Below are 24135 nucleotides of genomic sequence, written 5' to 3'. Positions count from 1 at the left end.
CAGACAAAAGCAAAAACATCAACTGTTTATTCATGTAAACAAGGTGCAATTACTGCCCTGTCTCTTCACATCAGATGTACACTGACACTGCACTAGCTTTGTGTGCTGAAAAGAGGAATGCTGGCCTGCAGCAGCAGCAGCAGCAGCAGCAGCCGACTCAGGGAGGTCTGCCTCTGGCTGTTCCTGCTGTGCTGCTGTGGCTTCAGCCACACCACTCCTCTGTGTGCCCAGCACATGTCAAACACATCACAGCATACGTGCCCTTGCATAACCATATGGCTGCTTTACCCCCATCAAAGCTTTCTGGAAGCACTTCTCTCTCTCTGAGGTTCTCTTCATGGTTGTGAAACATTTTTTTAAGTGTCTTTTTCTGCTTTTCTTTTTACCTTTTTTCTTTGCATCCTTGTCACTTGCATTTCCTGTGATTTTTTTCTTTCCTCAACATACCGTATCCTCTTTGTTCATTTTTAACTATCACTTTCCCTGTCAGTGTGATGTTTGTAAAGACAGGGCTTCAGGCATACACTGAGTGAAGCCAGATGTCAGCTTCAGGCTCAGTCTCCTCCTGAACCCCCTCTCAGAACCCCTTAAATTTAAATAGCTACTATATATTATCCCATTTTTGATTTAGGTACCTTTCCCAAACTGTATATCAGCAACTTTCCTGCTTTTCTACTCAGTGATGGTTTACACCCTGCAACAAGTCCCTGGGATTGAAAAAGCAGAGAATTTTCAGGATTGAACATTAATCTTTTCAGCAACATGTTGATTGAAATGCAAAACCACAGCATGTTGAAGCCAGTGTTGAAACCAATTGAACAAACTGAAGAAAGTGGCAACCAAAGATGCAGACAGCACGGACCCATTAATGGACTGATGACAAGACACAAGCTCTGTTTATTATTTCAGAGGTGGAGTTACAGAGGAGACGGTGACCGGAATTCAAAAGCATGTCCAAAGATCTCCTCTCAATTAGCAGAACTGAAAGAAACCCAAATAGAAACTGTATTTTTAATGTCACCCAATGTTCATATTTTCTTGAGGTGCAGTTAGAAAACCAACACAACAAACTTACCGGTCACCACAGTTGCTTGGATCTTTGAATACACAGTGGCAGAGTGTGTGAAAAAAACATTTAATCCCCACAAAATCATATAAGCAATCAACATTTTAAAGGACCATTGTGTAAGATTTAGTGGCATGTAGCTGTGAGGTTGCAGATTGAAACCATCTGAATAAGACACCTCCCTTACAAGCATTTAGGAGATTCTACAGTGACTGCGAAACTTGCAAAGAAAATGTGAAGGTCCCTCTTTAGATCCAGTGTTTGGTTTGTTTGTTTTGGGCTACTTTAGTAACATGGCTGTCCAACATGGCAGACTCTGTGGAAGAGAACCTGCTCCCTATATAGATATAAAGGGGCTCATTCAAAAACACAACAATCCTTATTTTCATGGGAGTATATACTGATTAAAACATGAATATTGTATTTTATTTCTGCCAAGTCTGTTCCACTCAATGCCACTAAATTTTACACACTGGCCCTTTTAAATTTTTACTGGTTTGTGGTGATATTCATGTGGTCTTGTTTTCTGAATCCAGCATAATATTGAAAGGAAGAGATCAATGAAGTCAGTGCTTACAGATGTGTGTGAAAATAAAAAATAAACAATCCAGAGCTAAAAGAACGGGAACACATGCCACATTCAATGACGATATCACTGGCATCATCTCTTTCTTGACTGTTGTATTGGGAAAATGTCTTTCTAAATATTAACTGGTTAACATCTAACATCAAGCAAATATGGATGGATTTGTTTCTGTATGCTGTTGTAAGCATCTTATTATTTTTTCCCCCTCACTTAGCGAGCTTTAACATGCTGCTGACGTCCTTCACCCTCCTAATCAAAGTATACGTTGTCTGCTGCTGTTTCAGGTTCTCACACCACATGGTGCCAGGACCCCCAGGTCCTCACGCCACAGGAATCCCCCACCCAGCCATCGTCAACCCCCAGGTCAAACACGAGCCTCTGCATGAAACAGACATCATGCACATGTGAGTCCCGTAAACACAAAATACCCTTCTCAAACACTCTTTCGCACTTTTTATTTTTATTTTTAAAGCTTAAGCCTCTGTTCTTCCCCTCACTCCTCCATGTGCAGTATTCTGAGACAACATACTTCCAGGTATTTGTGCGCTCCTCCACTACAGTAGGCCATTGCTGAACAAACCCTCTGTCAGAGCCTTGTTCTCATTCCCTTGATGTGAGCAGATAAGCAGCGAGGGCCGTGCTCTACTGATAACAGGCCTATGCTTCATTTGGCCTCAGGGATCACAACACACTTAGCCAGCAACAGATACAGGTCCTAGATTAGTGCTCAGATGAACTGAATTCACATCCCCACTGTGTGCAGTGGGAAGTGCTGTGAGCGCCCTGAAGTGGTTATCACTGATATTTCCATTATTCATGGCCATCCTCGTACCAAGACTGTATTAGTATCAAAAAGGTTATTAGAAAGTAAGTTGAGAGTGGGAGCAGACTGTCTTTCAGTGTGTGAGTTTGAGCATTTGGTTTTAAGCGATTGCCAATGTGCTGTGGACAAGAAGGTTTGGTTGCCATTACTGGTGAAGTAATCTCTCCGCTTGATGGACTGCGACTGTACAACTGCTCATGATTAAAGAGGCAGGGGCCCGTGGCGTGGCAACCCCTCTCACGCTGCCTCACCATTGGCTGAGAGCAACCAGACCCTCGCTGCTTTTGTCGCCATCGCTGCACCGCAATTTCCCTCCTCTCTGGCTTTTATCCTCTCATTCGTCAACCATTTGAGATTCAACTATTCTGTTTTTTTTTACTTCTTCTTCACCTCCGCCTGTGTTGTTGTTATTTTTTTCGTTCCTACAGGAAACCCCAGCACGAACAGAGAAAGGAGCAGGAGCCCAAAAGACCGCACATCAAGAAGCCGCTAAACGCCTTCATGCTCTACATGAAAGAGATGCGTGCGAATGTGGTCGCCGAGTGCACACTGAAGGAGAGCGCTGCCATCAATCAGATCCTGGGACGAAGGGTAGGTCACATAGTCGTGTACCCTGATACACCGTCTCCTTCTCGGTGTATCTCATCTTTGTTGATTGAGTAAAATCACCAAGAGATCACAGTCCAAACCGTGGATCTAAACGGGCTGCGTGCACAGCCTTTCCATGCCCAATTAGTTTAAAAAGTACAAAGATTCCTCTCTCTATTAACATGCAGTCTTTTATGAACTAGTTGTGATTATTGTCATAATGATTGCCCCAGCCAATTACTTCCCTCTCAGCGCCACAGATACAGAATGCCTATCTAACTGACATTTAATCAAATTGGCTTTAATAAAATATGCCTGGATAATGGCACGGTTGGAAATGACAAAATTTGTTCCTTTTGAGGATTGGGAAAAGAGTGGAACCACAGAGCCATGTTAAAAGCCTTAACGAATAGGCCTGGCGGTTGAGGCAGCCAGCCACAGCAAAGCCTAGTTTGTGGCCTGCATAGGGTAATTGCTCACTGACATAGTTTGAATAAAAAGCGCTGCTAAATTGGAACCAGTGTTTTGATATGAAATCAAAGTTTTTTTCCTTCTCTTTTACTCCTTCTCGCTGACTCTTGTGTATGTTAATCTCTTCATCATGTTTCCCCCTTCTTCTTTGTCTCTCTTTTTCCCCCCCCCCCCCCCCCCCCACCCCCTTTTTTTTTTCTACACCAAACGTTTGGAAGTTGAAAAGGATTTTTTTTTCTCCTTTTTTTTACCAAAACACCAGCACACTTTTCTATGCAGGGAACATGCAAGTGCATGCCAGTAATTGACTGTATGCTATTTTTTTCCCCTTAATCTCCTTTTGTACTGAAACAGTGGCATGCTTTATCTCGGGAAGAGCAAGCTAAGTATTATGAGTTAGCCCGCAAGGAACGGCAGCTCCACATGCAGCTCTACCCAGGCTGGTCCGCTCGAGACAATTATGTAAGTATCAACAGAACAGATTTGCAGAGGTGCGCGTGCGTGTGTGTGTGTGTGTGTGTGTGTGTGTCGTCTATGTTGGTTTATGTTGTTGTTTATGTCAGAGTTGCATGACTTCTTCTTTAAATGGCACACAGTGACACGCACACTAATTCACACCAGTCCGCTCCACACTAATGGGGTCCATTTGTGGACCCTTTGTTTCAGCCTAATGTGTAATTCATAACACTGTGATTCACGGTTACATTACCATCCACACTAAAATGGATTGTAGAATCATGGACATTCTTATTGCCACAGTGAGTGAAAATTGCCTGGTAATGGTTATGGTAGTCTTTGATGTTCCATATCAGCGTGCAGCTTTGGATGTAAAAAGCACAACTGTTACACTGAGTTGAGGAGGCTGCATCGTGCATACAGCATTCAGCAGCAGCAACCTTTGCTCCTATAGCGGCCCATTTTTGTTTGTGAATGTGGGAGGTTCAGCTGGATTTAAGATGCAGTCTGTTTTTCCTGTGTGTATCACAGCGCGTGTGTGTACGTGCATGCGTGTTCGTGTATGTGGCTGGAAGTTGTCAAATCTGTCCCTGAGAATGTGGTGTGTATGAATTTGTGAGAGAGAGAGCACCAGCCTTTATTAAAAGTGTGGCTCCGGCACTCACATTCACTCCACCACCAAAGTGCTTTGTGGTGTTTATCTGCCTCCCCTCGGACACCGACAGCATCCCTCCTCCTTCTGCCTCCACTGCTCCACTGCCAAAATGCCTCGCTGAAGGGGAGACAGTTTCACAGCTCTGCTCCCACTGAAGCACAGAGTAGTTAAAGATACACAACATCAGCTAGTGACAGTTAGCCCAGCTTCCATTTAATTTCCAGCTTTGTTAGTACAAACATTTGACGGGTAGGAAGGTGGAAAAAAAGTAGAGGAACTGCTTTCTGCTCGGCATACCAAAAAGATAAAGGGAGATGATATGTTTAACGCAAAACATTTCTCACAAGTAAATTTTGTGTCTCTGTGCGCTGCTCTGTGACCCCTCCCACAAACAAAATCTTTAGCTGCATACAGGCAGCACATCATGCCCGGAAACACCAAAATAGGTAACACACTGGCATGGAGAGCGTGTAGCATTCATAGTTTTGCTGTGTACCCCCTCTCTCATCCGTTCTCTCACCCACTCTCACTTAGTCTCTTCTTCCCTGTCTGCCGCAGCAGTAGAAGGCAGATTAGCTCATGAATAAGTGGATTAGCAGACTTTGCAGCAGGAAACCAAAGTGCTGCTCATATTTGACTAGAACGACTCTACGCTGCTATCTGTATCTATAGTCTCCCCCCTGGGGATTTAGCATAAGCTATAAATCCTTACACACTCCCACCACCTCGCTGGGAAAAAAAAGTGGCGCTCTTCACAGTTGTTGAGCTAGACTAGCCTAATTACACTGAGCACTTTTAATTGCACTTCATGTTAATGTTTGTCACTAGAGGGACTTCAAAGCTAGTGGCGGTGAGGAAATCTGACACAGACTGGTCACAACAGCAGGACAAGCTGCTTCTGTGCAGTTAGGGATGATCACAACTCCAACAATGATAGAAACAGAGATACTTGAAAGCACTTTGAGAGTAGGAACAACACACTTAACATCACACCAGGCTGTAGAGAAGTCTGTCCCTCTCAGCGTTGCAGTTTGCGGTGGACTCCGGAGTCCGGGGGATGCTGGTTAGATGCCCAGCAGGGGATGAGTGAACATGGCAGTCAGCAGCAGGATATCAGAGTGGTCTAGTGAGCGTGAGTGCTGGAGCCACACTTTATGTGTTCCTCTGTATATTTTTTAGGGAAAGAAGAAGAAGCGGAAGAGGGAGAAGATGCAGGAAACGGCCACAGGTAAGCGCTAGCCCTTCCGGGTTCTCTCTTTTTGTTTATTGATTTATTTTGTGTGTCGCATCTTGAGGTTGTGAGTTGCACCATCTTTCCATAGAATACGCTTCATCTTTTACAGTATATTGCTGCATTTCTACTGACACTCTGTGAAGCTGTAAAAAAACTAATCTTCCAGCAGACAGGAACAAACTTCTATAAAACTGACATCAACTAGAGGCAGACACTAACCAAACCTACTATCACCTACTATCCCCATTCAGCCTTCAGTAGACTGGCTTGCTTATGTCTTTGCAGACAATATAATCAGAGTCATTCATTTAGTATTCCTAGAGTCTTTCCTTGTATACATCCCCCCATCTGTTTGTCTCTTGCCTCTCCCTCATCCCTGTCTTCATATATTACACCTACTTTGGGATTAGTCTGTCCATTCTATACAACTACTTACCGACTCCGGGCTTTGCACTATTTGTTTGCCTGCTGCACTACAGTATGTCTTTCTGCTGACCTTGTTTAGCTGCGCTTTTGAGCCTCCTCTCAGCACTGCAACTCTAATCCATTGAGAATTACATCTTAAGTACAAATGTCAGTATTTTTTTGGGTCTGTACACTGTGTAGGCCAAATGGACAGCTAAGATCTATGCTGTCCAGACAAAAAATTTTTTTTTTAAAAGATGCAATTTTCTGCAGGTACAGGCCAGAGAATGAAAACGGCGTACATCTGAGAAAATGGTAAGACAAACCCCTCTATCCCCTCCCTGTCTGGTCCAGTTCAATATATGTCAAGTCTTTTTAAACTGCTAAACACTGACTTGAGAGTATGTACTCACAGACTAATCCTAAAAAGGTCCACCCTAACCTCGCCATAGTCATTGTGTCAGTGGTGTGAAGGCCTGAAGAGGGATTGTGCTTTGTGTGGGGAGTTTGCTCAATGGCCTCGGCACAATGAGCATTGGATTTTGTGTGTGTGTGTGTGTGTGTGTGTGTGTGTGTGTGTGTGTGTGTGTGTGTGTGTGTGTGTGTGTGTGTGTGTGTGTGTGTGTGTGTGTGTGTGTGTGTGTGTGTGTGTGTGTGTGTGTGTGTGTGTGTGTGTGTGTGTGTGTGTGTGTGTGTGTGTGTAGCTGGTCAATTGTTTGCGCACTGGTGGATAAAAGGTCAGATGTTGTGTAAGCACTTTATGGCTTATTTTTATAGCATCAAGTGTTAGAAAAATGTCCAAATAAAAAGGGGTTTTGAAAATTATACCTCATCCACTCTGTTTTCTAAACATGGGCTAAACAATACATCTGAAAACAGTTTTCCTTGCCTAGAACATTTTTTTTCACCGCTAGTGGAGACTTGAGACGTCAGCTCAGCCCCATATGGACTACATGTGTTGTGTCTCTCTGCATCTTTGTGAAGCAGAGCAGGATTCAGCAGCTTGTTTGGCAGGAACTTAATGAGATGCTATACCTTAATAAGATTTCATGGTATCCGGGGTTTCAGGGTGTCTATAATGCCTCCATAACAAAGGCACTCCATAGTCTTTTTTTTCACATGTGAAAGATATGTTGAGATATATAGATTCAGATGACATGTCAAACCTTCACTGAACTGTCACCTGTCCCTTCTTTTTGTTGTTGTCGAAAGAAGGATTAACGTTCCCAATATGTGGCATAGGCAACTCTATTTCCCCTCTTTCAGTCTTTTTCACTCTGGATCTTTTTCCGTCCATCTCTGTCCTTCCCTCTCCCTCCCGGAGAGCCTGGTAGCATCCTGTTATTCCGCTGCCTTTCTGCAGCAGAAAAAGCCGGGCAGATGTGACAAATCTGGTCTTAAGTCGAAATCACCCCAACCAGACAAAGGTTTTCCACTTGATCGATTCCTGACCCAGTGGCTCTCTCTGAACCCAAAAAATTGGGCTGCTTTTCTTTCTTTTTCTTTTTTTTCCAGACGGTTTTCAAAGCACAGAGAGCGAGCGCTAAAAAGCACTTTATCTCTGATCCAATAATTAGCAGCGCCTAGCCGCAGCGGGATGGACACCCTTGCTGATTCTCAGTGACAGCCTTAAACTAATATGCATAATACCAAGGATACTGCCACAACTCCCCAAGCCCTCAATTTATGCAGATCCCAAAGAGCTGGATTGAGGTTAGCTTGGTTTAGACGCCAAAAAAACATCTTTAAATGAACTTGTTTGTCTATTTCTTTTTCATCTGCCCTACCCTCTACCCCATCTGTCGCTCCCCTGTATGAAAAATCTGAAAGGAAATTTGTTAATGAGTTAAACACCTTTCTGTGCGATAGTTAAAACACACTGCTTTTTTTTCTCCATGAAGAATATGCGGCATACCAACATGAAACAGTCTAGGTAGATTTTATGAAGGGAAACACATATTTTTTATATTAACATATTTTATGGCTTCAGCTGAGTTTTTCTGCCTGTGAGGCAAACCAGGAGTCATTGAGCAATGTTTTATGGCTTGACGTTGGTTCTCTTTGTTATCTTTAGCATGTCAAACACTGGGCCCGCCACACAGCTGGCTCTCGCCACAGTGGAACAGCACTCTGAGAAGTCATTACTCTGACATTGTGAAATGAGGGTTTCTTCCCCCTCGTCACTCCATTTTTCCCAGCTCTTTTTCTCACATTGACTCAGACTGTAAATGTTCGGTATTTATCTTCTCGCTCCCGCTTCCCTCACCGTTTCTGTGCACCCGTCTTTTATTTTGTTTCTCTGTTCATCGCTTCCTCTTGTTAGCCTTTTGTCTGACGAAGCCCGCTGACTCACAACCTTTGAGATAGTTATCTGGCCGAGACACATACATGCCCGCTAGGCTTTCTCCCGTTTCAGCCACTGCACTTTTTTTTTTTCATGGGGGTGGGGGGGATACTCCTAACAAAGGTGGCATTTTAATCCTGCTAGCAAGGGCCACAGAGTTGCAACCACTTGCAAACCATCATAAAACTGCATGTGAGTCATCTTTCTCCGACTTTTATGAAGGTGCTCTTTTGTTGACATGCAAAATGGATGGGTTTACAATGGAAGAGCTTGTATTTTTAACCAGTTTAGTGCAGTATCTGTTTGCCATTTTTTCAATGATAGTTAACTGTTATTAAAGGCATGCGTTGCGGGTCTCATCGTGGGTCATCTCTAACCACGTATCCTGGTCCAGAGACATGAAAGACAGCGTTGTTCAAGCAGCAGCTTTGGTGGCTCGTCTCTCCTCCTCTCTGTGTCTCATTCGTGGCCCGGCTCTTCTCTCTCTGATGTGTGTAGCCAGAAGTCAGCTGTCAAAAGACTTTGATGAGCGAGGAGGGAGAGAGAGAGAGAAAGAGAGAGAGAGTGAGAGTGTGTATATGAGTGGAGAGGGAGGGTAAGAAAAGGGCCAGAAGAAAATCTTTCATTCTTGAGAGTTCTGAGTTTACCCAATCTCGCTCAACTGCCACTCATCCTTCAGTCTCCATCTCTCATTTCTTTTCCTTTTCTCTCTTTATTTGTTGCCTCTCATCTCTCTCTCTTTCATACCCTCATCACTCTCTCTTTCTCTCACACTCACTCTCTCTCTCTCTGTCTTTCACACACACAACCACACACACACAAACACAAAGGCCTGTGCAGCCAGCCACACACTCCGGCTGCAATTAGGCAAGATTCAGTGTCTGCCTCCATTTCCCGAGTCGTTTCAATTTGGCACCGAGCCTCTAGGCCACTGCGGCACAGCCCAGTGCGTCCACACCCCGCCTTATTAGTGACCTAGGATAATTGGGGAAGGGATCCGGATCGCAAAACTGACTCTGGGTCTTGCTCTGAGCAGCGCACGGGAGATGAGACGATGTTTTTAAAACTGTGGGGGGAAAAAAAAGAAAAAGGGGAAAAAATAGGTTGGGCTGGGAGGTTGGGGGGAGAGATTTGGGCTTAAATCAGAGCGACTCCCCGGCTAATGTTTCTGTGGGTAGGAAATAGAATCGGAAATGTTCACCCCCACAGTCCTCCTGTTATCCCACTCCTCTGACCTCCACAAAGCCTACTCTGTGAAGAAAAATGACCCTCTCAGCACTTAGTGTTCGGACTTCCAGAGGGTGGCAGTATGTCAAACTCAATTTAAGTATAGCGATGTGGTTTGAGCTTAGGTGCAGCAATCTTTCACACTGAAGGTAGACTGATCCTGGAGGGGAAACCCTTTTTGACACTTTTAAGAAAAAAAAAGAAGAAAAAAAAAACGTTAAGAGGGGGTATAACCCTGTTACAGGTCTGTGTTTACATGGGAGAAAATGCAGCTATATCGCTCCCATTGTTTAGACTGGGGCTTGAAATTTGTTTTGATTGAGTCACAGGCCTATTGTGCCGTGGTTTGGCCAGCTGCAGTAACAGTATGAGGGTCCAGTCTCTCTGCTGTTTTGTGATGTCTTCTCCACTTCCTCTCTCCCCCCCCCCTTCTCTCTCTTTCTCTCTCTCTCCACCTCACCCTTCTCCAACTTCCACATCACCCCTGTGGCTCCTCGAGGCACTGCAGCCCCTCGGAAGAGGCGGAGATATGTGACCTTATAAAACGTTCCTCTTGCGAGATGCTTATCTCTGAATGAAAGGCCCCCAGGTAACAGGGGGGGCACAGACAGGAAGAGGACAGCAGGGCCGAAGGAAGTGTTTATTTTTATTTTACTCCGTCTGGCCATTGTTAAAGGAGGCAAAAACCTCCACCCCAGCATCTTTTTTTCCCCCCCAGCTTCTTTCACTAATTTTCTGCCTCTTTCCTCACTCCTCCTTTTCCGGCTCCTCTGCTCTGTCTTGACGGTGAATGTGAGTGGCGGTGGAGGCCTTTGAAGCCAGACCACAGCGGAGGGGAGCAGTCATTGTGCAGGCTCTTTGAATGTGCCGCAACCAGCCCTCCCCCCCTCTTCCACTCCTCCTCCCCAACCTGCAGCGGCTCAGACTGAGCTGCGCGGGGGCACACGGCCAGACTTCAGCTGCCCGGGCCCCCAGCGATGCCGCCTCAGATGTGGGCAACGCCTCCCACTAGCCCCTCTCCCCCCCTCCTCCCACACCCTTCTATACTCCCCTAGTCTCACCCACACATGCCTGAGGTTTGGGGTTTGGGTGACTCCCCCCTCCCCTTTACCCTTTTAAACCGCAACCAGACCCCACCCATCCCCTCTCTCCAATATTGCACACAGACCCCGTCTTCCTCCTTCTTTCATTTCAATCTTTAACTTCCTTTCTGACTGTTAGTTTCTGATGAGCCCCCTGTGGAAAAGACACAACCTCACCTGAGCTTTTTTGAAAATTCAAAGCTCTTTTTTTAAAAGGGGGGATTTCTTTTATGTTGAACTTCTCAAGGCCGGAGAAAATGCTGACAGTGCAAAACATTTTGTTTCTTTCTTCCAGGTGCCTTTTTTTATTTTATTGGCCCGCTCCTTTTTATTTTCCCCTCGCGTCTTCAAGAGCGGCACTACCACAACTTTTATAGGGAGCAGGCTGCTTTGAAAAGGTGTCACCAAAGCCAGCTGTGCGATCCAGACCAAGGTCAATGCCAAGACACTCCAGCACACCAGATTCTGATCTAAACGTGTGGACATTTCCTTACTAGACCTCGCAGACCTGCTAGTCTGAGCCAAAATCTAACTGAGCCCAGTGAATGATGTAGAGAGAGGGGGGGAAAAAGTTGACACACTGGAGCTCAGACTGAAATAAATGGTTTCAATTGATCTATTAGTCGTTAACCAAAGAAATGATGAAGCAAATTAAGTAAAAATACCTAAATTGTTAACAAGTTGAATTATGCTTTGTCAGTCAGGGGATACAAATATTCTCACTCATTTTTTTACTAATAATTGTTTCTGAGAGTAAAACTATAGCCACAACTATTTTCATTATCCATTCCTCTGTCAATAGTTTTTTGAATTAGTTGACTGATCTGTCTATAAAATGTCAGAAAGTAATTAAAGATACCCATCACAGTTTCCTGAAGTCTAACGTAATCAATAGTCCCGGATCCAAAGATACTGAATGTACCTGATAGAAGACAGAAAAGCAGTTGAAACTCTGTGTACGTTTGACATTTCTCTTTGTAAATGATAATCAAAATTGTTGGCGACTAATGTTCTAACATTATGATTGTACTCGTTACTTTTATTGCTGAGATCTGATAACGTGGCAGAATTGCTCAAAAGGAGGATGATTGAGGAAGAAATGTGCAATCAGGTGATCAGACAGGTTGGAAACAAATCCTCAAGTTAGGCAAACTCTAAAATTTGACTTATTGTATTTGCCGTATGCGTGCATCCACACAATGTTCCTGTGCAAGAAGAGATTACCAGCTTCATTTCAAGTGTACTCATGTTCATTTGTTTAAAAGTGATCTAATTATGTGACTATATGGTTCTTGTCCTATTGAGCTACCAACACATTCCCAGACCTCAGCAGTGACAATTGCTCTAAATCATGTGAAGGATGAATTATGACCAATAGACATAAAGGTTAAAACCAGAAAATAAGCCTAAATTGTAATAAACTAATGACTGTATGAATGTTTCTTTGCTTGTATTGGTTCTATCTCTCAGCTCCTTTGCTCTCAGTCTTTCCTTCAATTTTCCCTCCAAATCTCCCCTCTTCTCTCTGCCATGGTAAAGTCTGCACCCCAGCCTGCACTGGAGACACATCTCTCCACTTGGCTTATTTTTGGAGTAATTTGTCGGCGGTGTTTTCCTTTTTAATGGCACCAAAAGAAACCCCAGAGCTCCGTGTAGGGAGGGAGGGAGGGAGCTGAGGAGGAGGAGGAGGAGGGTGGGTAGGTGGGTGGTTGGGTTGGAGGTTAGGGGGCTATAAGGCGGGCGGGCCCCAGCTGCGGCCGCTTTGATTTGGCCTGGGAGGTGAAAGCGGCGATTGAGACGCGAGGCTGTGCCAGTTATCTTAACCTCCCACACTTCAAAAGCGGGGCGAGAGCTTGTCCGACTTCTTCCCCTCCTCCCTCCCTCCCTCCCTCCATCCATCCCGTAGAGGGAAAGGAATTGGGGAAGAGAAGGAGGAGGGAGACCAAACCTTCGCTAGCCCTCTGAACAGAGGAGCGTTTCATTTCCTGCAAAAAAGTCCAGCCGGCATTCCTGAGCACTAATGTAGAGGGAGGAGGAGGAGATGGAGGGAGGTGAGGGGAGAGGAGGGGTCAAGTTGCTCCTGAATCCCAGTGTTTGTGTCGGCTGGACCTTGTGAAGCGCTGGCCTGGTGCCCCCCTACAACCAACCATCACGCAAGCACACACCCTTGCTGTTACCACCATCCCTTTCTGAAACTTACGCACACACACATCCACACACTTCACACACACACTTCTCGCCCGCAGCCCCTCAGGCCTCTTCCCCAGGCAGGAAGGCCAGTGCTTTTCATTTCTGTGGTGGGGGAAGGAAAAATGCTCCCCAGGAAACAGGGTGCAGTGCCGGGCGTGCGGGCCCGCTTTGAGATCCTGGGATGAAAAGAGAGAGGGCGGCGGAGGTAAATAAAAGCGACAGGGGCTCTCTCTTTCTCTCCGAGCGCCGTGTTCCTTTCAGTTTCTACTCTGTGCGGCTCAGGGTCAGCTCTCCTTGGGAAAGGTGGCCTCTGTCCTGTTCCCTTTTATCCACATGTGGTAAAGCAGTCTTCTGGGTGGTGTGCGTGTGTGCATGCATGTGTGCATGTGTGCGTGCGTGCGTGCGTGCATTAAGACTTGAGCGTTGAGATGCAGCAAGCAGCAGGGCTCAGCTGACTCCTCTCCTACAAAAACACACTCTTGGCTTTGCCACAAGGGAGAAGCAAACTAATACCGTTTCTTTTCCTTTTTTCGTCTTCACAAAACATCCATCTTTTTAGTCGCAGGAGGCATCCATCCACCAAAGTCTCTGCGTCTCCACTTTGATCACAGATTCTATTTGATGCTGCTCAGGTCTAAAATAACTCTCCTTGGCTTGTCAATAACTGAAGCTAACTCTGTTATGTTAGCTCAAGCCCTGATCACGAGAGGGAAAAGAACACTTTTGCAGCTTGACAAACAATTTCCCTGTCAGGGAAAGAGGCCAATTTCATGAGTCCTGTGAAGTGGATTGAGCAGTCAGGTAGCATTTTTTACACGGCAGGGTCAACGTGCACGGTTCAGATAATTACTAAAACTGCTCCATGAACTCTGCTAGTTTTAACCAACTTGGTCAATGTGATGATCCTCCTGCGCTGAGAGTATTTCCTCATCTTGTTTTCCCATCGCCCACCTGCAGCGGCATCCTAAATGTCAACCAGAAGCTACACAATTGGGTGCTCGCCTTGAGAGAGTAAGAGGAGGAATGAGTCAGAAAGGGGAGGGCAGAGAAGAGCGTAGCACTGCCAGCTGGGTCACGGCAACCCCCATGTTAGAGTAGATCAAAGCTGGCCGGCCCACATCCTGTCACTGACCTGTAACCCCCTCTGTACTTCAGGGCTCGGCTCAACACTCCAGCAAAGGCTTTCACTCAATCAGCTATAACACTAAAGACAAGAAAAACTATGGTTGATTACATTCATTGTAGCAAAGGATCATCTGCCATTCCCTTTACTGGGAATTCATGCCTGCATGGTGAGACACTTACGAGTCACTCTGAGTCATGCATCTGTCTGGTTTTTGGTAATGTGGTGTAAATCTGTGATCAGTGTTTCGGTGTGGGTTTGATGTGTATGATGTTTCTAAAAAAAAGTTATTTTCTCCCCTCCCCCACCACCACCAATGAAGGAAAAGATCTGCAGTTTTCCTGTTTGTATCCAGATGCAGTTACTTCATAGTTAATGTGGTTGACTGACCAGTCTTTGTTTTCTTGCAGGAGGAAAACGGACTAATTTCTCCACATGCAAAGCGAAGGCAGCAGCTACGGGCCCTCTGCTAGAGATGGAGGCCTGTTAGATTCCATGAAGACCCTTAAATCTCCAAACTGAAGCCTCCAGTTCTCAGAGGACCCCCCCCCCCCCTTCTCCTCCACTTACCCCCACCCTCCCTCTCTCCTACCCCACATAACCCTACTCCCTTTCCTTCAACACAGTCACATGCCGCCACCACCACCACCACCACAAAAAAACACTTCCTTGTTTGACTCTACTCCCTTCCTAAAGGCGCCTGCTATAGAGACACTGAACTGAACTGAACAAGACAATCATGATGAGTAGGAGCACCCTCACAAGTTCACATTCTACCACCGAAAACCCAGAAGACATCAATTTGACATCTGTGTTTCTTTCTAATCAGCTTTAAGGCACTGCACTGAAAAACAGCAGCAATTTTGATGTGCGCACAAACGTCTCCCTTGCACCGCCCAGACACTCCAAACACCTGTTTCTAAGTTATTGTAAGTTATTTGTCACCTCTGTTCCTTTTTTGTATAGTGCATTAGGCCAACATTCACTCCCTGAAACCCTCCCCCCACCCTCCCTTTTCTCTCTCACTGGATTTTTTGAGACCATTTGGGATTTTGCCCGACCGACCAAACACCTCTTTTAGACTGCACTAAGGAAGATGGAGGGATCTCATCTTGTCCAAGAAACGTCCTCAAGACGCCATTTTAGTTTGTTGATGACCAGTTGGTGCAAAAAAGGATCAACATGATGATTTGCTTTTCATTTTAGACTGAATTTTATTTTGAATGCTTTTTTTTTTTGTATCTTGAATCCTTGTTTTAATTTCTCGGTGTATATTTTAGTGATTTTTTTTTTTTTTTTTTAAATATTGTTTTTTTTATATAGTGGTATATATGAAAAATAAGCTTTGGACACAGGAAAGCCATTTTTCTTGTTGAAGCGTCTTGCAGAAAATTGAAACTTAAGGCTTCTTTTGATAACTATTTGTAACAAATAGTGACCTCGAGTCTTGCTCAGATGTAAAATAATGCTCAGTATGTGTACTTTTTAAAACTGTCAGGATATGTCAATTTTCTTGGTATTTTTGCAGGCAACATTAGGACAAAGGCGAGAGTGATAGCTCAGAGGCCTATATTTTATTGTTCTAAAACATGACAAATGAAGCAGATATATATATTTACCCCAGCACTTGGCAGTCTTTCTTTTATTGCAATGGACCTTCGTCTTTTCTCTCTGGTAGCTAATAGTGTGGTCTTTACCCATGTTGTTTATTCCATGCAAGCATCTCTGTAATATTTTGATTTTAATGCTCTATTTTAGTATTACTTGATGAATTCCTTTTTTCTTTTTTTTTAAATTCTCATATTTTGGGTCACTGTCATCTTGGTGTGGCACTTTGCTTCCCAAGTGTTCATATTTGAACTGTTTCAACATGTTTTTGTTTTTTTTAAAGAAAAATAAAAAGGCACCATTGGCTCACTTGATCACTCGTGTGGTGGAAAAAACAGAGCTAGAAGTGCCAGATGTAACAGTCTGTGTGTCTTCCTTGGAGAGTATAATGCAAGTAACCATAGGCAGTAGCGCCACTTATTAGTGGTGAAAAGCAGGGGTAACACATTGGATGGAGCGTGTTTTAGTCTTTTGTGGAAACTTCAAAAAGCTTAAAAAATTGACAAGCAATTAAAACTCAGAAAGCATGCAACGCCTGGGGGCTACATTCATAGAATATTATTGCAGTGATAATGAAAAGAGAAACCTACATCATCTGAGTATATGAAAAAAACAAAACATTCAGTTGGGTAACGAGTTGATTTCAGGAGTCATGTCCATCTTTTCTCCTGGGCTCCTCTATATTAATTGTCAAGAAAACAGACTTTAACATCTGTAAAAATTAAGGCAAAAATTACATTTTTTGAAGTAAACATTTTTTGATGAAAGAGGAAACATCAAAGGAAAATTCTATTTAGGCGAATCTGACCTGTGCTTCTTCAATATCCTTATTTCAAATGTAACAGCACCACCTTGTGTTCATATTGGGTTAACGACATGTTTTGGAGAAAAAGTAAGTGGTCGTAGTAAAGCTAAACATTTCCGTAGTGTGTCCTGGGAAGAAGCTGACCAAGCATTCATAGCCATTTCATTCATTGACATATTGAAGTCACTTTTTCTTATAAAGCCCAAAATCACACAGAACACTTAATCTGAATGATTATTCGACAGTTTTAACTAAGACTCTTCCCTATATAATTAAAAAGCCCTTTAACATGTACAGAAAACGCTATAGTACAATTGCAATGTTGATTTAAATGTAATACATTAATAAGAAAACATGTAAAAGTTCGATCCTACTTTTATTCAGAATGCATTTTATTAGATCCTGGTCTTTGTATATCCGCAGTCACACATTTAATTTCATACACAAAAGTGAGAACAGACACGTATTTCAAAAATCTATTTAATCACATAATCTTGACTTATAAAAAGATGTGATTCAGGTAATGCGAATGCCCACAACAAAATGGACTGACAGACAAAAGTCGACCTTTAAAGTAGAAGGCACACAGGTTAAATCCTGGGGCCAGATGCATTAACCATGTATATGCACAAAAACCATATGGCAAATTGACAAACTGGATTACTTGTACTTGTAGAATCCTTCTCCTGTCTTTTTACCAAATTTGCCCTCTGCCACCAACTTGTTCAGCAATTCACTTTGGCCAAAGAGTGGGTTTCCAGGGTCCATCGCACTCCAACCTAATGATATGCAACAAAAGAAAGGACTTAACGCCTCAAAATGAGGATTAATTTAAAAAAAACAAACCAAAAAAAACTGTTTTATCTTAGTTTTTCCATGTTACAGCTTCACTTAAAATTAAAGTAGTATAACATAGTTTTACTCACCATCCATAATGAACTTTGCTGTATCTAGTCCTACATAGTCCAGGAGCTCAAAAGGTCCCATGGGGTAACCAGCACCAAGTTTCATGGCGATATCAATATCTTCTTTGGATCCATGACCTGAGGAAGAAAACAGAAAAACTAAAAGGTAACTATGGCTGTTGAAACAGGAAGAACCGGTTTGAGATTAGGCACTGGCTATGAACCGGCCCATCGAAGTGCCTTGGTCAAAAAGGGGTATGTGACACCGAAGACAATCCTGCATATCTCCTTTTCAGTCCTCCCCAAAATGTCACTCTTTTACAGTTGTATATTCCCAATTTAAATCCCAAATAGTAGTAGTGCAAGACACGTTTTTTAATGATCAATGATTCCAATAAGAAAAACATAGCAACTTGAGTAAAGTCACTGTCACCTCTCGTGGTCATGCCTGTATACATACCTCTCTCATGCAAGCGGATGGCCTCCATCATGTAAGGAACAAGTAAGCGGTTTACAATGAATCCAGGTGTATCCTGAATAAAAGAAAGTTGGATACTGCTGAGTGAGCTGTACTTTGTTAGAGACTGCAGCTATAACATAACATCAGACAAAAAAAATCTAACCTTGCAGGACACTGGTGTTTTTCCCAGTGCTTTGCTGAAGTTCAGGAGGGAATCAAAAGTCTCTTGGCTTGTTGCTGAGGTTCCAATAACCTGTGGAAGATGAATACTTCTAGTTTACAACATATTCCTGGTATTATACAAGACTATGTTGCACCAGCTATTTGCAAAACCATCAGTAAGTTTATCTTTAAAGTCTTTCTTAAGTTCTTAGCAACTACCAACCAGTTTCAAACTCATTTGCACCATTCAAAATGTCTGAACTCTTTTGCTAGGAAACATCTGTCACTGTAGCATCACAAACTGTAACTTAACTAATAATAATATTATAATAATATAACTAAAGATATAATGCTTTAAGTGCCAAAAGATCAAATTAACCTTATTGTTAATCCTTTGTAGGTATTAATTTGTTTTACTGTGTATCTGCATACCTAGAGTAATATGTGTTTTAAAACTAGTAGTATTCACGCAGTTCACAGTAAGAGGGAAAAATCTGATTATGTTAGCTGAGCTAATCGTTGTTACTTGATAATTTAGTCCAACTGATGTTATTGGCATTATTTGAGGTAGTATGTTTTCTTTCTGTGACATTTAAAGTGATTTAAACAGGTCAGATATAAGATAGATATAGTCTTTACTGTCATGCAGGAAATTTGTTTTCACAGCCTGTACATACACAGAAATATACAGATAACCACAGCACAACATAGAGGTATACAAACAGACACAAACAGATAACATTCACTCCAGACCCTAACCCTGAGTTAATGACAAATTATTTTGTCCACGCCTAGTTGTTTGTAGTTTTCAGTGCACTACTGCGTGAAATGAAAAATGGAGTGTTGATAGGCTGTGATGGAGTTAGCAGTTGCTAATGTTAGCTTTGTTGGTTGGTTCATTTTGCTAGCTTACACAACACTTCCACCTAGCAGCTAGGAGGTGTAAATATTTACTAAAACTATGTATAAGAACTAGTTTGTGTAGTGCAATCGGTCAAATTTTGAGCAGAAAAAGAAGTTTTAAACCACAAAATATGTGTGTTATATAAATTAAATGGTGTCACTAACAAGAAGCATTCATCTTTCTTTAAGTTAATTTTTTTCATATAGATTAGCAGAGTCACTAACGAGAAGCATTCATCTTTCTTAAAGTTAATTTTTTTCATATAGATTAGCAGAGCAGCTAGTGTACAGAAAAAGTGGCCCAACCACCAACAATATACTTTGAAATTAAATGTCGTACTAGCTGTTAACAGACTGCACAGCCAGTGTGATAACATAACTGTCCAAGCACTTTGGAGTATCCATCAAATATATTTAGTAGCCTACAGTTAGTACAAAGTAGCGGAGACTGTACAAAAGTAGTTTAACGTTATCTATCAACAAGTACAAAAGCTGTTCAAAAAGTAACTGTAAGAAAAGTGAATGCTTATTGCTGGCAAAACATTTTAATTTATATAGTAGACAAAAATGACCAGGTGAATATACACTGATCAGCCACAACATTAAAACCAGCTGCAAAATATTGTGTAGGTCCCTCTCCTGCTACCATAACAGACCTCTGAAGGTGTCCTCTGGTATCTGGCAGCAAGACGTTAGCAGCAGAACCTTTAAGTCCTGCAAGTCACGAAGTGGGGTCTCCATAGATGAGACCAGACAAGCTAGCCTTCGCTCCCCACATGTATCAATGAGCTTTGGGTGACCATGACCTGTCACTGGTATACGGCATACCAGGAACACCCAATAAGACCTGCCATTTTGGAGATGCTTGGACCCAGATGTCTAGACAATTTGGCCCTTGTCAAAATCGTTCAAATCCTTACACTTGCCCCTTTGTCATGCTTCCAATTCAATAGCTGACTATTCATTTGCTGCCTAATATATCCCATCCCTTGCCAGGTACCATTGTTACAAGATTATTATTATGTTGCCATCAATGATCCCCTATCAGTGGTTTTAATGTTCTGGCTGATCAGTGTATATTTAACATTAAATTCAAGGGAATTTACAAGTTTTTTTTTTTCTTCAGAGCCCTACCTCTACCAGCTTCATCATAGGGACAGGATTGAAGAAGTGAAGGCCACCGAATCTGTCCAGTCGGGTGGTGGAGCTGGCAATGTCGGAGATGGGCAAGGATGATGTGTTGCTGGCAAAGATGGTGTGTCTAAAAAAAAAGAAAGACGGTAGGTAACACATAATATAGACAGCAAATAATAACAGAAGCACACATGTCCCACACTGAACTTTTTCATTTCATTGCCTTTTTAAAAAGGCTGCCAAATATCTTACAGCTGAAAATAGAAAGAGAAATGAGCCAGTGCTTACGCTGGTGCCAGCTTGTCAAGTCCACCAAAAAGACCCTGTTTGATTTTAAGATTTTCCACAATGGCCTCCAACACAAGATCTGTGCTCTGAACAGTAGATCCAGCATCTGTCGAGTATGACACATTCTGCAGGACTTTCTGAATGAACTGCTCACCTGCCTGACACAAACCAAATGGAATATCTCCTGTTAAAGGCACACATTTCACCCTTTCACTAACCTTGTTGTTCATTTTGTGTCTCTCACCTCTGGCTTGTCAGCATATTTCTTCTTGACCACTCTCTTAAGGCTCCCTTCAATTCCTTTGATGGACTTCTTCAAGATGTCTTCAGATGTGTCCACCAGTGTCACAGAGTGGCCAGTTGATGCAGCAACCTTCCAGAAATAAATTAGTTCAAGATAATTAGAAAATACAGCAATAACCCTAGTATATGTGTGTTATTTTGTTGAAGCTCTTTCTATGTAATTGCTGCGTGAATGTGTTTTTAAAAAATTAAGCATACTCAAACAAGTCAGTATGGATACTAAAAAGCATATTATATTTTAACAGTATATGACAATTAATATATCATAGCTGTACACACTTGGAACATGGTATGAAATTAGGACACAGCTCAAATTCTGCACCAAAGACAAATGTGGAGGGCGACACCTTGTGGCAAGTTTTGATACTTCCATCTTCTAAAATTCCCTGCAGTGCATCTAAGTTGATGTATTCCTAAGTCTTATCTTATGTCACACCACAAGGAAACAGCTGTGCAAGAGGTGTGTTTAATGAATGACAACTGAACTATTTCATTACACAACTTCCTTATGGGATCAATGGGCGATTGTGTTGTGATGGCAAAACAAGTAAACCTTTAAAGACAACTAACATTACAGGCTTTTATGGTATGGAAAACTAAAAATATGATAACTGAAGTTTAAAAAAAAAAAAAAACTCATTCAAAGGGACTAGAAAGTGTATTTTCACGGGTACTGTACATTTGAGCTATGTAGCCACATTTTTCAAAATTGTGATTATTTTTGTCAAGCATGCTTTTAAAATATTGCTTTATTTCTTCCTGTTGTACCTTCTCAAGACTTTAAAAGTTATTCAAATAAAACAAAATAATTCATCTCTCTGGAGCTGCGATTGACAGAATATTAATCAGCAACTATTTCGATAACTGAATCACTGTTTTAGTAATTCTTTAAGCAAAAATTAAAATAAAAGCTGAAACAAATTTCAAGTTTCAGCTTCTCAAATGCAATTTCTTTATTTTTCTTCGTTGAACAAGGTATCAACTGAATATCTTTAGGTTTGGGGCTATCCCCTTTTCTCCTGTTTACACAAAATGACCAGTTAAACAGCCTCAGGAGCAAATGAGGTAAATGTTTGACAAAACTAATGGTGTTTGTTATGATTAACATGGTCTTTAACACGGATTTAAAAGGTTAAGGGTTTCATGTTTTTTCTAAAGTGCCACTCAATTGAAGCTAACTTCAAGGTCGTAAATACTGTGTAGTCTTTACCGATTAGATATAACCTATGAAATGTGTTTGCAGCCCTTTGAGTTAAAGTGCAGCATGTCAGCTGTTGGCTGCAATGAAGCTAATCGCTAGCTTGGTTATCCAGAGCCCGAAAGCTTTCCGTAACTTACCTGTGCGATTCCTGCACCCATCTGTCCTCCTCCTATGATCATTACATGCTTAATAACAGTGTTTCTGAGAGCTGAAGAGGAGAAACCTCTGCAGATTTGGTGAGTGAAGAAAGCCATGATGTGACAGCAGCAACAGAAACAACCAGACAGACAGGAGAGGAAGGTCGGTGGTCACGTGATCTAACCAACACTTCATGACCTTTCACACAGATTGGTTAGAAAATATGTGCAAAAACTAAGGTCACCTCAAATGTGAAGTATTAAAAAGCTCCCGGGGGCTGGTTTCTCCTGGAGAATATTTTAAATATTAATCAAATATTCACCACGATTAAACCAGTGTGGACAAACCAGCAAACCACTATGTTTGGAGTGCGCAATAGATCAGAAATTTACGGTAATCTCATTGTTTGGCATTACATATTCAGCAGCAGCAACACAAACATGTAATAATAATGATAATTTAAAAAAATAAGAAAAAACCTCAGTCCATACAAGTGAAAGTTCTACTTTAAAATATGACTTAAGTAAAAGTTTAAAAAAAATAAATAAAAAAAAAATCTTGTTCTTGTTCTGTTCAGAACAAGCATGAACCACAGCATGTAAGGGAGGCATGGGTAGGTCGGAGTGCTGGTACAGGTATAACCTGTCCCCTCCCCCATAGTGAAGTTGGAGATAAAGTATCAACAAGCACAAACAAAAAAGGTTAAAAATCAGCACCAAAAAAAAAGTTCCTCAAATGCACATTTTACTATGAATGTTTGGTAGGTCCAGAAAGTCCCAGATTGTAGTCAGTGTGTTTTCCAGCATTGATATATTTTTACTGACTGGATTACAGAGTTCACTACCAACAGTCTGATTGTAGCTACACTGCACTGTATGTGTCATGTAACAGTAGTGCTTAATGCTGTTCAATGAAAACCTCGGCCCCCACTGTACCCGTGTAAAGTTTGGACACACCTACTCATTCATGGCTCTTCCTTTTTTCTTTTTTCTTGTTTTACTATTTGTAGCAGAATAGACATCAACATAATACAACAACACAAATAGAATTGTATAAAAAAACAAACCAAAATGGTTTTTAAATTTTAGATTCCTCATAGTAGCCACATTTGCTTTGATGACAGCTTTGCTCACTCTTGGCATTCTCTCAACCAGTTTCATAAATTAGTTACCTGGAAAGCTTTTACAGCAGTCATAAAGAAAGGGTTGGTCCAACACATGCCAAGCTCAATGTGGATACAGCACTCCCACTCTACTTGGTCTAATATCCTTAACATGACCTAGAGGTGTGTTTTGGGTCATTGTCCTGTTGAAAAACAAATGATGGTCCAACTAAGCACAAACCAGATGGGATGGTGTGTAGCTGTGGAATGCTGCGGTAGCCATGCTGTTAAATGTGAGCTGAATTTGGAATAAATCGCAAACAGTGTCACCAGCAAAGCAACCCCACACCATCACAGTGGGAACCACACATGCACATCCGCTCATCTCCTCCGCATATCACAAAGACACAGCTGGAACCAAAACTCTCAAAGTAGATTTCCACTGGTCTAATGTACATTCCTTGGATTTCTTAACCAAATCAATATTCTCCTTCTTACTGGTCTCTTTCAGTTGTGGTTTCTTTGCAGCAATTAGACCAGTAATGCCTGATTCACACAGTCTCCACTGAAACAATTGATGTTGAGATGTGTCTGCTACTTGTTGAACTCTAGGAAGCATTTATGTGGGCTCAAATCTGAAGTGCCGTTAATTGGCAATTTCTGAGGCTGGTAATACTAATGAACTTATCCTCTTCAGCCGAGGTAACTCTTGGTTTTCCTTTCATGGGGCGGTCCACATGAGAGCCAGTCTCATCATAGCATTTGATGGTTTTTGTGGATGCACTTGAGGAAACTGACAAAGTTCTTGTGACTTTCCAGACTGACTGACCTTCATGTCTTACAATAATGATGTACTGTCATTTGTCTTTACTTAAT

General features: G+C 42.2%; 2 protein-coding genes across 5 annotated transcripts in view; one reads left to right on the top strand and one right to left on the bottom strand.

Annotated features, from left to right (window-relative positions):
• Positions 1-14740, top strand: part of lef1 (lymphoid enhancer-binding factor 1) — a 41079-nt gene extending 26339 nt beyond the window's left edge. For 3 of the 4 annotated variants that reach the window (XM_062431125.1, XM_062431126.1, XM_062431124.1), the window contains exons 6-10: positions 1937-2056; positions 2904-3066; positions 3889-3996; positions 5825-5873; positions 14661-14740. In XM_062431125.1, coding sequence (XP_062287109.1) covers positions 1937-2056; positions 2904-3066; positions 3889-3996; positions 5825-5873; positions 14661-14740 — 520 coding nt within the window. Of the gene's footprint in view, positions 1-1936; positions 2057-2903; positions 3067-3888; positions 3997-5824; positions 5874-6557; positions 6593-14660 lie in introns of those variants that run through there. The other variant, XM_062431127.1, reaches the window with a different exon arrangement.
• Positions 14741-17129: 2389 nt separating this feature from the next.
• On the bottom strand, positions 17130-22316 carry hadh (hydroxyacyl-CoA dehydrogenase). The gene is made up of 8 exons (XM_062429116.1): positions 22157-22316; positions 20760-20888; positions 20516-20673; positions 20228-20354; positions 18192-18281; positions 18029-18101; positions 17590-17706; positions 17130-17442 (listed from the first exon to the last, which is right to left on the bottom strand). The coding sequence occupies exons 1-8, from the start codon at positions 22271-22273 to the stop codon at positions 17324-17326; spliced, it is 930 nt and encodes a 309-aa protein (XP_062285100.1). The 5' UTR covers positions 22274-22316; the 3' UTR covers positions 17130-17323.
• Positions 22317-24135: the final 1819 nt, after the last annotated feature.

The sequence above is a fragment of the Scomber scombrus genome, chromosome 2, assembly GCF_963691925.1.
Source record: "Scomber scombrus chromosome 2, fScoSco1.1, whole genome shotgun sequence".
Classification (NCBI taxonomy): domain Eukaryota; kingdom Metazoa; phylum Chordata; class Actinopteri; order Scombriformes; family Scombridae; genus Scomber; species Scomber scombrus.
Note: the sequence above shows the minus strand (reverse complement) of the source record. Positions and strands in the feature narration are given on the sequence as shown.